This window comes from Ctenopharyngodon idella, chromosome 7 (assembly GCF_019924925.1).
Source record: "Ctenopharyngodon idella isolate HZGC_01 chromosome 7, HZGC01, whole genome shotgun sequence".
Classification (NCBI taxonomy): domain Eukaryota; kingdom Metazoa; phylum Chordata; class Actinopteri; order Cypriniformes; family Xenocyprididae; genus Ctenopharyngodon; species Ctenopharyngodon idella.
In genome coordinates this window covers 4,218,260-4,230,544 of record NC_067226.1, presented here as the reverse complement: position 1 = coordinate 4,230,544, position 12,285 = coordinate 4,218,260, and the positions used below count along the sequence as shown (strand labels likewise).

Genomic DNA, 12,285 nt, shown 5'->3' with positions numbered 1-12,285 from the left:
GACAAAATTAATGATGCATATAATTAAATAATAATAAAAAAAATATGTTGTCACAAAACATGTGCAATGATATTATATTTATCTTCCAGTCAATCTGATTCAAATTCAGATTCAACATCCTGTGGGACGTGGCCAATTCAATTCTAATTCCTGCTCATGAATTGAAAGGGAGCCAGTTCTTACATTTGGCCCAACCCTGGAATGCTCAAAACGATCAGTCATGCCTGGATTCATAAGCAGACCCCCCTGCTGCTGCTGGTGAGATACAAATAACACGATTTCCACAAGATAAATGATTAATGCTGCAGGTAGTTCAAAAGGAGCATTTCTCTTTTTTTCCCACAAGCAGTTCGGTCCACTGCGGTTCCACTGCGCACAGCCCCCACTGCAACAGGAAAACATTAAGCAGTCCCGTCACAGCGAAAGGCTCCTGCCTCACTGAAAAACGCAGCATAATCACTTTATCCCCTATTCTCTTCAGAGAAAGAGGGTAAGGGGTGAGAGAAAGAGAGAGAGGTAATACTGGCACAAACTTGCTGTCTCATAATGCCTCATGCGTATGCTGAGAAACATCTGAGAGATCAAACCAAACTAGCGCACGAGTCAAGAGACCTCAGATTTCAAATCAATCTAACTGAAGTGAACATCTGCTACTGAGTAAGCATCCATCCTATGTAAACATTACGGTATGAAACAGCTGACTGAGAGAGAAAGAGCAAGAGCCACTGCACCTATAATATTTGCAATATTTTACTTGCACTGCAATATTTTGTCTGACGTACTGTGACGAAGCACAACCACTGCTCAGCACTGAGGCTGACTACAAAATTGAGCCAATCACACTTAGGGATTACACAAAGGAAACAAAACACATTTCAGTGGAGCGGATGTCAAGTAAAGGTCACACACACACACATTCATAGTATCCCTGACGAGGCCAAAACAAAAAGTCTGACCATGTCTAGCCATAATAATCACACACACAAAGTAACTTTAAAAAAGCATTTTAATCTGACTGATAAACTGATGAATAATATGCTGTAGTTTAGTTTGAACAACTCCACCGGTCGAGATTAGTATCTGCTTTCTCAAAACACTGGCATTATTTTTTAATCCAGTTCAGTCCAGTTCATTATTTTTTTAATCCTTTTTTGAGATGAGAGACCAATTAAAATCCACAATATGTTTTCATAGTACTATGAACTTTTAGCACAAAAGAGGAAAGGAAATTTCAGAACCCAAAACAAACTAGTCACCATGAAATCAAAATTGACAACGGTTATTTTTTTGGAATATTATTGCAGTGTTTTTTTGTTTTTGTTTTTATAAACAACTAATCCGTGCACATTATTATTTTTCACAAAAAAATTCATGTACCCTCATAATCAATAAAAAAACCATTAACTTCCCCTCCCCCTCCCATCGTCTCTTCTCTGATGGTGTGTGCACTGAGGCAAGGGTGGGACAATAATCCAGCCCCTCCAGCAACCTGTCACTCACATGAGATAGCAGCAATTAGCAAACAATCATCATCCAACAATCCAATCATATGCAAAATCATATCCCATCACACATCTTTTCTCATTCGAGAAGCTGTTTCACTGAGATTACAATAGGGAAGAAAATATGATCGCAATTTCACTTTCATGCCGACTTTAAAATAAAAACATCTATTGAAATTTAAAGAACCACTCTTTCAGATATCCTTGGATTTCTGCAAAAACAACTGGTTCAGAAATGACGGTCCACGTTTACAAAGACTCTTATTCTAACTTGTCAAATGGTAATGTTAGGTTGGGTAATATCAAGATGGGGTATCAAGATAGTGTATTTGCACAACAATAGGGTTGTGCAAGTAATCATAAATGATTTTCAATTCTGATTATGAAATAACTATGAAAACAAGATAATCGAGGTAAAATGATTATTGTGCCGCTGCCACATTCATTCTTTCCTATCTGACAAAGCCAAACTTAACATCCAAATCAAGTGAGTGTTGTAAAATGCAGTCTACTGTTGCTAAACTGCGGGACGTGCCTAATATTAAAGGGTTAGTTCAGTAAAAAATGAAAATTCTGTCATTAATTAAATCACCCTAATGTCGTTTTCTGAAGTGACACGATCACTTTATGTGATTGAATTTAGGTTTTTACTCACATATAAACATTGATCAGTGAACATACACAAGATCAAACATCTTCCGGAAGCTCAAACGTGCTGCCTAACCAATGAGATTCATTCTCATGTGTTACGCAGCACGTCTGAGCTTCCGAGTGTTTTTGTGTAATTCGCTGTGTATGTTGATAATGCAAGGAAGAGAGTTTACGGATAAGACTTTAATGCGCACTTCTTGTACTGCGTTTTATTAAGCTCTTACAGTGATTTCCTGGAGTGAAAACGGACGCTTCATCTTTTGTGTGATGTACAATAAACATCAGTAAAGTTTTGGCCATCATTTGGACAGGTCAAAAGGCTTGTACTAATAGTGGATAAAAGCAAGATGACAACATAAGTTATAACCGTAATTAAACTAAACTATACCTGTTCTATCTCCATGCAGCATTTATTATGGCTCTGTAGGCATTATTGTCCGACTCCAGTTCGAGCATATAAGGCTGAACACCGCTACTGACAGTTTCTGACATTTTCAGTGCATGAGATTATCCTGTTTTGTTGTTGCATGAGCTCTTGAAGCTCCGCCCTCTTCTTGAAAGGGGGCCGGGAGCAGCAGCTCATTTGCATTTAAAGGGACACACACAAAAACGGCATGTTTTAGGGTGTTCCATTTAAACACAATGCAAGGGTTTCTGAGTGAAAAAACGCAGCCATATGTGAGGATACACAGGTGTATCCTTCCCTCGCATCCTAAGGGGGTGGAGCTATGATGCAAGCAAAGAAAGCGAAGAAAGGAAAGGAGAATGCACAAATAAGAAATCAGAAGCACCCGTTGTGACACACGACATAAGCGTGTCATGAAGTTCAAAGGAGAAGTGGCGTTCCTCCAGGCTTCTCGCATGAATTTCACAACACACTTACGTCACTTGCTTTTCAAACACATTACCCTTACGGAACAAAAATATATGGGAATATACTGCAAAATATAATGCGATATATTACATAATACATTTCCATATATGGGAAACTTGTGCTTATATTTTTCAATATACTGCAATATATGCATTGACCATGTATGGCTATATATTGATACATATAAAATATTTATAAATGAAGACAAAAATAGCATTACATTCATAAAGTTTCATCCTTTATTGTGTACATATATTGCACATACATGTTCCCATATAAATGTGAATGTATTATACACACATATATACACACATTCATGGAATGAGTTACAATCAGTGGTTACAACAGACTTTTAGTTCCCAGCATGCTTTGCTTGCTGGGACTGTTAAAGAACTGTTAAAGTGCTATTTCATGTGTTTTGCTCAATATTGATATAGGGGGAGATCTGTTAGTGTTTAAAGTTGTATTATTTTGAAATTTAAAAGGTTTTCTGGTATGTGTGAATTTTTGGGGTTACCATTGTGCTGAAGAGTAGAGCCTGTGGTTAGATTGATGATTGGCTAAACACCATTAAGACTATAATAATTTTATTTAAAAAGTAACGGCTGTGCACGCTATAGCACAGTGATAGTCTCTTTAGTAGAAACTTTAGTATATGCAGGTGTGCTTTTGTTAACTTACTTAAAAATATGAAACATTTAAAATGTAAATAATTAGAAAATATAAGAAATGTGTTACATAATATATTTTTCCATATATGTGTTTATACTGCATGAGTAAATATATCTGCAATATGTATATATATAAATATATCTGATCACATATAAATCTATATATTATGAAGTATATTACTGAATATAAAATTACATAGGCCTACATTATGATATTAGGAAATATATTATCATATAGTTTTCAATATATGAAAAGCAGCAATTCCTTATGTATTATTCAATATATTATAATATATTTACGCAATATATTTTTCTGAATATTTTCAAATATACTGTTAAATCATGTAACATATTGATCATTCATATAGAGGGAAATATATTTTCTTTCCATAAGGGTAGGGATGGAATGAGTGTGTGAGCAAATAATGAGGGAATTTTATTTTTTGGGGCTGAACTATCCAATTTGAACAGGATACCAGGGGGTTAGTGAATAAGTTATTTTGTGTTCTGCCCCTGAATAGGCTCGTTTCAAACTATCAGTCCTCAATGTATCAAGTCTAATCTCAAGCATAATTTATTAACTGTTAACTGTGAAGAAACACAGGAAGGTCTGGGCCATCCTAATAGGTCTCTAGGTTAAAATAAGCACATATGTGTACAGTAAAGGTTGTAATTATTATATAAAACATGACAGTTCACCTCAAAAACACCCAGTAGTAGCCTGATCTGGAGTGTATGTCCACTATATTTCAAACCGACGTGACAGCAGGTAATGTAGTGTGACTCTGCAGCATCAGAAAGTAAAAAGTCAAAAGGTCATTTGCAGGATGAGTGAGCTTTGCCTCTGAAATAAAGGTATGGGACTACTTAAAAACACATCTACACAGGAACAGTGATGCGTGGAGGGGGGTTGCTGGTTTGGCACAAATGCTGCTCCACTGACATTGCTGGGAGATGGTGCCTATAGGGAAATCCATCCTCTTTATTCAACATTTAAAGTGTTTTGCTCCCAATCAACTGAAACACATCATGGTTAATTAACTCATTGCATCCTAAGAACTGCAGGAGACTGAACCAATAATGGGGGGGTGGGATCAACACACCATAAGTGGATCTGAAGAGAAAGGGCGATTGAGGTAAAAATACCACAAACTGAAATTCTAAATTTTTTCCCAAGAGTTGAGCTGTGGGAGTGCCAGAGAGCTGGTGTTTGGGAATCTGATTCTCTGTAGGCGGTCAATTTAGGGCTACAGTCACATGGAAATACAACACTTCCACTGCAACTCTAGTGGGATGTAAACCCAAATGACAAAAAGGATATTGTCCCAATAGGACACCATTGTGTCTAAGTGCCTTTGGGGAGATATAGAATTGCACAAATTCAGTACAGAATGACTTTTCTGAGTATCTGTTGGCTTTTTGGGGAGGAAAAAACTAGGAAATCCACATTTCACAAGGCAAACAAATTTTTCCAATCCAAAGTTTTCCAGTCCACTGGGACAATTCACACATGCTCGTTCACTCAAGTGTAAATATATATCTACCGTGCAAAAGTTTGGGATCAGCATGACTTTTTAAATGTTTTTAAAGAAATCTCCTCTGCTCACCAAGGCTGCGCTTATATATTGAGTAAAATTTAAAATGTATTTTAGTCAAAGCTGAATTTTCAGCAGCCAGTCTTCAGTGTCACATGATCCTTCAGAAATCATTTTAATATGCAGATTTGGTGGTCAAGTAACATTGCTTCTTATTATTATTATTATAAAAGTTGAAAACAGTTGTGTTGCTTAATATTTTTATGGAGAAATACTTTTTAGGATTCTTTGATGAATAGAATGATAAAAAAGAACAGCATTTATTTGAAATTGTAAAGACATTTGCAATGTTACAAAAGGTTTCTGTCACTTTTAATCAACATAATGAACAAAAATATTTTCTTTAAAAATTTTTTTTAAAAAAAACATTTATTGACCCCAAAGTTTTAAATGGTAAGTGTATATTCTCAAGAGGAGGATATTTTCTTCCTCCATCGAGGCTCATGTAAATGAGTTTGATTTTACTACGGTCGCTCACACTCAACAGTCCCGCCATTGTGTTGACTTCTCTTAATTCCAAAAAACCTGCTGCACAAGCAGCGGCTGTTGTCACGGCAGCGACATGCAGACTTGGCCTGAGCTCAGGCTGTTGGATGAGCATTGAAGTGAAAGAAGGGGGTCTGGGGGGGGTGCTTCCTCAAACAGAGTCACCATGGACCTTACCATCAGGGTAAGACGCCATATTTAATTTGATGCAGATTCTGAAACAAGTGACAGAAGTGCAATTAGTTCACTTCAGTTTTGTTTTTTGAAGCATCAAAAATATGACTTTCTAATAATAAAAAAATAAAAACAGTAGACAAAGCACTCCGGGAAACATTGGTTGTGAAAGTCAAATGTCTTCAGCTTGAACATATTCTACCACCTGGTAAACAGACTAACCAACTGGCACAAGAAACTTTCAAACTCAGGGCAACCCTGACTGCCCTATAGGGGAAATCTCTTATGTGTGAACCTGCCAATATAAGCCCTTGGTAAGAGGAAGGACAGACTGACACTCTGATAAACAACACTGACCCTCGACCCTTCTGAAAAGCTGCTGAAGCGAGACAGATGTAGAGTGGAAAGGACATCTCCGCACAAGCACTATCCCTCAAACGTCTGATCATCCAGGCTGGAATGGAGGCCTGCTGAGACCACCTGCCATTCACTCTCTGAGGCTGAGACACCAATGTAGGCTGCAGAGATGAATCACCTTGATTCTTTATGACTAAAAATCCTTCTGATGTCCACTGAGTTCAATAGGCATTCCTCACGCTGCGCTGACCTTCGAGGACCTTTCAGAGATCATTTGTCCTGAGTCACAACCTCCTAATAAAGTCATATAGGTCATTCTACGATACAGGAGCCATGGGTCCCTCATTAGAGGTGTAAAGAGTACCTAAAACCATACTTGAGTAAAAGTACAGATACCTTACAGCCAAAATGAATCCATTACAACTTACAAATCACCAATTCTAATACGACTTGAGTAATAGTCTTAGAGTCTCTGATTTTAACAGTATTTTACTCATAGTGAATGTAGGTTCAACAATGCACTAGTCCTTGACACCTAGGAGACATGCCAGTGAAAATAAGAAACAATTGATTTGTAAGATGAGAAATCATGTTTATTTTCTAAAATCAAAATAAAACTGAACACATGAATATTGCAACAATAAATCAAGGTCAACACAACAGCCTCTTAAACGTCTACAAACTCTCAAGTCTCAGTTAAGCACAGTTAAGTGCTCAAAAAGGGTGTAAGTAAACCAATACCCTTCCAAATGGTTTCAATATAACGGATAAAAAAAAATAGTTTAGTAAATTTAAATAGTCAAAGCCTACTTGTACTGGACGTGTGCTGGATCCAGCCTCATCACTGGCTGTAGTCATGACCTCATCTCCTAAATCAAACACCTGTGATTCAGCAACCACCTGCTAATGCACTCGCATTCATGTGAAGTAGCCTTGCTGACAAGTTTGGGTGAATAAGGGCAAAATGCACAAGATATAGTACCTTCAATGCCCTGTAGATGGCGATATCGCTTCTTTATAGCAGAAATAAACTGCTGCAGAAAAAGTTAGGTGTCATGCAAAATATAATTACTCATCACAAATGTATTGGAGTAAAAAGTACATTTACTTGTTCAAAAATGTAGTCAAGTAGAGAGTAAAAGTTGCTAATATTTGAGATACACAGTAAAACTACAAGGTAGCCAAAAACGATACTTAAGTACAGTAACTAATTACATTTACTCAAATACTTTACACCACTGTCCCTCATACATGTACTAATATTATATGCATATTGTAATAAAAAAATATATTATGAAAATAAAACCTGGAATTTTATGTGTACAAATTTATTTTGATTTGATATATAGTAAAAAGAGTAATATTACAACTATTAACTATTATGACAATTTAAAAGCACTGTTTTCTTTTTTTTTTAATATATATTTATTAAGCTGAATTTCAGCAGTCGTTACTCCAGTCTTCAGAATTACATGATTCTTTATTAATGTAAATGCCTTAAAGTGTCACTTTTGATCTATGTTAAAATGTATTAATTTAACTTGAGATTGTACAATATTAATGTCTTAAATCTGTTTAGAATTTACTTAAAGAAACAGTCTTTTAAACTGGAAAAGGCACCGGTTTCACAGAACGGTCCACCTTCAGTCTCCTGCACACAGTGACGGCAGCAACGTCTCAGAACGAGTGGGAACATCTGAGAGCCTTTCTCCCCATTCATATCACTTAATTAGATGAATGCTGGATGGATACAGACCATTAACTATACGTTTTATGGGACTTATTAAATGTTTGGCATAATTCAAGTCTGCAGTATATCAAATATAATTTAGATAATAATCCAGTATACCGGATACAGAGCAGTCCATGAACTATACAAAAATAATAATCACATCAGCAGAAATGATGGTCTCTGAGAGTGGCTAATGTAACGCAAGCATGCTTTGTCTCAAGGACAGTCTAAGCATCACTGTCTTTCTCTACTGCTGCACATTTAACAACATCCAGCACTCTACTGTACACTATTTGCAGTCTATGGCAATGAATGTTGATTTATAAAACTACAAGAGGATAAAGAAAAATAAAGTCCTCATAAAGTTTGAAGTGAGGGAAAGCACTCAACCACTTATGACTGCCAGTCTTGACCCAAATGGTGCATGATAAATTCTTTGGCTTAAGTGAGCCAAATAACCACAGACAGTAAACAATGCAATTTAAACCACAAAATGGGCAGATTAAAGCAGTGGAAGGCACTTGCCATACCTAAAAAGGCAGAAATAGGCAACAAAGTATGCAGCCTTTTCTATTCTAGCATTCTTCACCTGAAATAACAATCAGCTCCCTTTTCTAGCCCGTTAACACAAAATGACACAAAGACAATGTCTAGCAGGATCAAAACAGGAACTATAATGTCATTTAGCCCACAAATAAGTTCATTACTTTACAGTCTTGACATTTCAGCTCACGAAGGCCTCTGAGCTGCACTGTTCAGTATTTGACTGTGCCCAGACGCAGCACAATGAGTCCCTTCACATGGCTCACAATAAAACTGTCAGCAATAACACATTTCTAAAATCATTTTCTTTGACCTTTAAAACACCCCCCTCACTTTGTTGAGATGCATTTTTCTGGTCAGACACCAGTGGAGCATTGAACTAACAAATAAACAGCTTTATGGGAAAGTGGTGCTATTTAGATGCAAAGACGACTGCAAGACACATACGCATTCTGGACTGCATGGGCTACGTTGGTGGCACATCAAGATAACTGGGTGATTGTCACATTATTCTCATTGGTAGATTTCTCAGATGCAGTGACTGCCTGGTATTTTGGCATCTGTGTACGATGCATATGAGACTTATGTTGAATAAAACAACTAATGAGTAATACAGATCGCATCACAAACATACAATTTCAATAAAGAAACTGAGTTACCACAGTATATCAACAGCCCAGTCTGTCACTGTAGGATTGTGCACTTTATATTTACTCTGGTGAATGAATTCAAGGACTCTCCAAAGCTAATACTGAAAACAAGCCACAAGTAAACATTGTTTTCAATGCAATCCTGCAGCAAATCATTGCATGGCAATTATGTAGAAGGCAGCAAAGATAGACTCTACACAATTCAGACACGAATCCGTGATGGGGAAAATCTTATCTAGTAGCTTCACATTGCCTTTCATTTGCTTCTGCTGCCCCAATTGGTTTGTTAATGTGCGGCATAAAGTGCAATCACATCGGTTGTTTACTGCCAGCTGTCGGGTTGATTTCTCAATTCAATTAAACAAGCAGTTTAAACAAACTAATAATCTGCCAGCCAAACAAAATGTTCTTATATGTCACATGGAACAGGTCCTACAGTAAAGGACATCGAATTACTATGAATAACTAGATACTTTGGCTATGATGATGGTGGTCTGGTTGCGGTTTCCACATTAGTGGAGCCGAATGGGTAAAGTGACATTGGAAAGCCAAGCCACCATGAATTGGCTGTGTGATCTCACCATATATCTCTGTCATTCCATGGGCATATGGGCACATGCACGTACACACGTACAGACAGAGTACAACATCCGCTAAACGGAGAAGGTTAAGGTCCTGCATATTGTCGTACATGAGGAGAATTTTAATGGGAAAACTCATCCAGTCCTGCTGGGCAATGCCCTTTATTTCCACCATTAAGTGGGCATAGAGGGAGGTAATAGGCTACATGGGTGACTGTAAACAGTAGTGAGGGCCCTATAATCAGAATGAAAAACTCTCTTTTTCATCATATGATCAAACAGAATCAGATCTCCTTGCCATTATCACTTATAATTTAATGTCATCCAAGAAAACTGGTAAAGATATAGCTAATATAAAAATGCAGAGCTGATACAAACAACAAGCATGTCTCAATCTGAAATTCTACCAAACTATACTAAGGTTAAAAAAACACATTAAAGTAATAATAGAATGCCAACATCAATACGCTCCATTTTAGATGAAAAACTGAAAATAGCATCTACTGGTTCCAAGGGAAATCATCTTTCACTTTCAGAGCATGAGCTGGCTCATTAATACAGAAGTATTTAATGCATTTGTACAGCATTATCTTGGGAAGCATTATTTAGAGAACAACTGCAATGTTTATGACATCTAATTGCAGAGAGGATATCTTACATATTTGCTTTAATTTCTGTACTATTCATGCTACCAATTCACAATAGCAACTAAAACTGAAGAGATGGACGGGACAGATGTCAAAAACCAAAACCAAAAATCTTTGTCATTGACAGGCTATTGCCAAGCCACACATCCTGTCATATTCAGGTGATATAGGCAATGTTCTATAAAGCAGCACTGACCACAGCCCCCGTAGCAATACTCTTAATGCTTATTCAAAACCACTTTTATGGGACTGCATCCTCTGTAATTCCGCCTGCTGCTGTCATTGAAAATGATTAGTGTCCCTCGTCTAACACACCTGATTCAACTCATCAGCTCATTAATACAGAGTGCAACCCTGCATCCTAATGTGCATACTATTCACCCTATCCGCCCTAAATAGTATTGAATATTAATGTCACATACTATTCAGGATGGATAGTATGCATATTGAGACGCAGGTCAAGACTTTACTTGGGTGTCTGATAAGGGAGATATCCAAAATGTGTAATGATGGAGGGTCCCCAGGACAGGTTTGAAAAGCTCTGTCTTAGCAGCTAATTTTTCCAGACAGCTCCCTTAGCTGTACTTCTCTCCCTGCCACAGTCCACTTCATCTCACTTCTGCTGCCCAGGAGTCTCCTCAACTCCTGAACATGGTGGAGATGGATGTTGACAAATGAATGGATTGACTGATTTACTAGATGAATGAATAGACAGACAGATAAACTTGAGGATGGATGCATGGACTGAAATAAATGAATTAACAGTGATAATAAACAGTGATAACTGGACAACCCAATTGATAGACTGACAGATGGAAATCAATTGTCTGATTTCATTGCCACAGTCTATAGCCTACCCAAGAGCAATTCGGCACTAAACATTCAATCAAGAGTCCGACTGGATTCACTTATCCGTCTTTTCTTGACTCGTGAAGGTTCGAGCATACAGCGGACACTGATCACTGCGAGAGGCGGGAGTGAGTGAGCGCTCGTTGGGGAGGGCTTTGCAGTTGCACTCGCATCCTCACGGTCTCACAAGGACAAAAACAGAAATTTACTATCGCTTACTTTATAAAGTAGCTGGCGCCTTCCTCGGTGAAGCCCTCTTCCCATCCCCGCGGTAAATCTAAGAGGAGAGAAATATTTGTACAAAACTCCATTAAGTTTTTAATGAAACAGAAAGTAGCCCTCCATCAGTTATGCAAAGGACGTGTTTCCACTGCTTACTTTAAACACACTTACTTGCTGTATCCGACTAAGAATGCAAAGTTTAGACTAGAAAGCGTAGTTTATTACTGTACCTGATCGTATCATGTGTCCCGAGTTGACAGGTTCACCAGTGCGGGGATGGAGCCAAGTAGTGCCGCGAGTTTTGTCGCTGGAAAACAGAAACACCTGTTACGAGATCCATCGGAAAATGTGCGGATTAACCAGAACCACATTACAATACAACGACTGTGATTAAATCCCTAACAGGCTGCTTACTTGATGAAAAAAACCCTGCCATCCCTGCACACTCCGTAGGACCAGTGATCAGGTAGTGTGTCCCGCCCGAGCGGAGCCGCCATGATCCCGGTTTAAAGTGAGAGCTGCGCCGCAGAGTTTCCAGAGAATCGGACAGTCCGATAATCACCACTAGGGCTGCAATGCTGTTAAAGGGGCAGGCCAAACTTGGAGAAAGTCTTTTGTCCCAGTTATAAGCCGACAGAAAAGAATGGAGGCATCATTAATTAGGCGGGATGTTGATGCTGCTAGTGCACAGATGTCGCCCCAAGAAATTCTACCTTTTATTACAGCAAAGCCAATGCTGTAAGGTGTTACA

At 38.0% G+C, this 12,285-nt stretch overlaps 1 protein-coding gene across 9 annotated transcripts in view; it reads right to left on the bottom strand.

The window, feature by feature from the left end:
• plekha7b (pleckstrin homology domain containing, family A member 7b) overlaps positions 1–12,285 on the bottom strand; it is a 132,289-nt gene extending 120,004 nt beyond the window's left edge. For 3 of the 9 annotated variants that reach the window (XM_051901702.1, XM_051901705.1, XM_051901711.1), the window contains exons 1-3: positions 11,949–12,281; positions 11,765–11,841; positions 11,532–11,589 (exon numbers count right to left, since the gene is read on the bottom strand). In XM_051901702.1, coding sequence (XP_051757662.1) covers positions 11,532–11,589; positions 11,765–11,841; positions 11,949–12,031 — 218 coding nt within the window. In that variant the 5' untranslated portion in view covers positions 12,032–12,281. Of the gene's footprint in view, positions 1–11,531; positions 11,590–11,764; positions 11,842–11,948 lie in introns of all 9 variants that reach the window. The other 6 variants (XM_051901703.1, XM_051901701.1, XM_051901704.1 and 3 more) reach the window with 4 other exon arrangements.